General features: G+C 37.2%; 1 protein-coding gene across 2 annotated transcripts in view; it reads left to right on the forward strand.

Annotated features, from left to right (window-relative positions):
* The first annotated feature begins 423 nt into the window (after positions 1 to 423).
* glyr1 (glyoxylate reductase 1 homolog (Arabidopsis)) overlaps positions 424 to 2,474 on the forward strand; it is a 36,867-nt gene continuing 34,816 nt past the window's right edge. The window contains exon 1 of one of the 2 annotated variants that reach the window (XM_014020297.1): positions 424 to 619. In XM_014020297.1, the coding sequence (XP_013875751.1) occupies positions 582 to 619 (38 nt within the window). In that variant the 5' untranslated portion in view covers positions 424 to 581. The remainder of the gene's footprint in view (positions 620 to 2,474) is intronic. The other variant, XM_014020298.1, reaches the window with a different exon arrangement.

Consider the following 2,474-nt stretch of genomic DNA (forward strand, 5'->3'; position numbering starts at 1 on the left):
ATTATGGGTCATGAAGCACCTTGGATAATCTCCAGAAATCAATTTAAAGGGTAATAAAATAATTGCTGATGTAATATTTTCTCTATAAATATTACAAAAACACAAAACAAGTATAAATAAGTATTTATATTTGTGTACAAACTGTTCATATTGTCAAAAGCCTGTGTTTTTAGGGTTATTAATGAAGTTCGTGTACTCAGACCAGTAATACTGTATGTGGGGTCACAAGTTTAAGCCATGGATATTTTGTGGGTCAGAAGATAAAAAGTTTGGGAAACACTTCTGTAGGCTATTTAGTGCACAAAATGTTCTCCAAAAGTAGCTGTAGCCCCAGAGCCCCCACCCTCCTTACTCCTAGTTTGTTTATAGAAGAAAGTTGATGGATGTAGGAGTTTCAGTGGCTGCACTCGYTGATTTTTGTTTCTTTTGTTGTTRTTCTTGTCATAGTTTTGTATTTATTTGGCAGTGAGCATGTGTAAGGCGGAGGCTTGTTTGCTTCGTCCTGCCTCCTGATGAGTGGGTGTGTGTGTGTGTGGCGTCTTTTCCTCTCATTCAGTGCGACGTTTTATTTAAGTTGAAAAATGGCGGCGGTGCATCTGAGGATCGGGGACCTAGTGTGGTGAGATGACCTTAAAAACTCTCTAACGCTCGTTTCTCCGTTCAAACTGCATAAAACTGTGTTGGATCCGTTTGCTTAACCAAGGCTTTGTTGTTTGTGTTAACCAGTCGTGATTATGGGTGTGCTTGTTATGTAGGCTAGTTCATGGTCGACCCAAACAAATTGCTAACCGAGCTGACTTMGCTAGCAGATGGTAGCTTCCTGTGTGGAAATAAACTAGTCTACTGTAATCGGTTCAAATTCTCKCCCATATTTGCTTTTTGGGTTTTAAAGTTGTCTTTTGTCGTTTACATTTTAGTGCTGGTGAATATTTGTAAAGCTTCTTCACATAAAATGTAACTCCTCATGTTGTAACAAATCGAGCAGTTAGCATCGTAGCTAGCGTGGATGGCTGTGCTCGGTTTCCGTGTTAAAACGATGGCGACCCCCTTATCAGGCATAAGTCGTAGTTTATTCGTTTCTTTAGATCTGTTCCGTTTTTAGTAGGATAACGATGTTTTAAGAAAGATTGAAAAACCACTGCGTAGTTCACACAAGGTTTCTAGTCGCAGTAGTGCAACCAGCACACAAGTAAACACAGGACTCGTAAACCTCTGACTTCCGTTAAGTTGGCAGATTCTAGTTTTTCGATACTTTCCATCCCAGCAGCAGAATACACCGGATCTGTTTTGTTTGTCCGTCAGAGTTTAAAGTTTGAGTTTAAAAACCTCTTAAGCTCTTGTTATCGAAATCTGAACTGGCCGAGTCTCAGGCTTATGAAAGAATCAGACTTTGACCAGACGTTTGTGTTATTCAGTGCTGCAGACACACACAAAATGTGTGTAATATCATCCAGGAGTCAGTGGCACAAAAGCTTCTCCAGTTAGATTTTTAAAATTATTGTTTTAAGACTTTAGGACAATAAATGGTCATGCCTTATCTTTTTAAAATAGTTATTTTTTTTATCCTTGAATGTAGCAAAATCAAGAAAATAAATTGTACTTTTGTGCAAAACTTTCCCTGTTGTGTAAATTTGCTTTGAAGTCTGCAGTTGAATACCGATTATCTCAACAGTTTTTAGACAGATTAGTCTTATTTTTTATACATTTCAACAAAAAGATGAAGCTGGTAAATTACAGTAAATCTATGGGAGTGGGGGAATATCATCTAAAATCCACTTTTTAGCCATTAAAAGCATTTTGTTGTGTACTTTGAGTCTCTAGGAGTGCAGAAAAGCTTAATCTCTCCCATTACTGTGTAGTTATCTTTAGATTCTGTTTGGATCGTAGTTTTCAACCCGTTTTTTTTTCTATGATGTTTCCTGAACTATTGCCTCAAATTATTTGCGATTTTAAAAAAAACAGCCAAATAAGGTCTGGTCTTACTAACTACAATTTATTGCCTTAATTCTACTCTTGAGTCTTGGGTCAGACTCTAGCTCCAACATGTAGGGATGGGTGGACAAATCTTTCGTCGTTGACATCTTTTAATTAATTTGTAAAGAAAATGTTTCTGTTCCACAAGATAGTCGTGAACCCCTCTATCGAACTGGAATGAACCAGTCTGGAAGCTGGAGGAGAGTGGGGTGTTAAGTGCCTTATTTGTATTTTAAGATGAGGGCCGTGCATGAAAATTGATATATTGATATTTTTAACAATAATATTGTCTTGATTTTCTTAAATGTAAATCAAAAAGACACACACACCTGTCAGAGGGCAAGACAACAACGTGTGATTCCTGTTCAGAGGAACAGAAAGCTGCAAATGAGATTGATGAGTGAAACAGCCAGCAGTATATCATAAATAATTAGGGCTGCCACAAACGATTAATTTTATAATCGATTAATCACCGATTTATTTTTTTTGATTAGTCGACA

This window comes from Austrofundulus limnaeus, unplaced genomic scaffold (assembly GCF_001266775.1).
Source record: "Austrofundulus limnaeus strain Quisiro unplaced genomic scaffold, Austrofundulus_limnaeus-1.0 Scaffold248, whole genome shotgun sequence".
Lineage (NCBI taxonomy): Eukaryota > Metazoa > Chordata > Actinopteri > Cyprinodontiformes > Rivulidae > Austrofundulus > Austrofundulus limnaeus.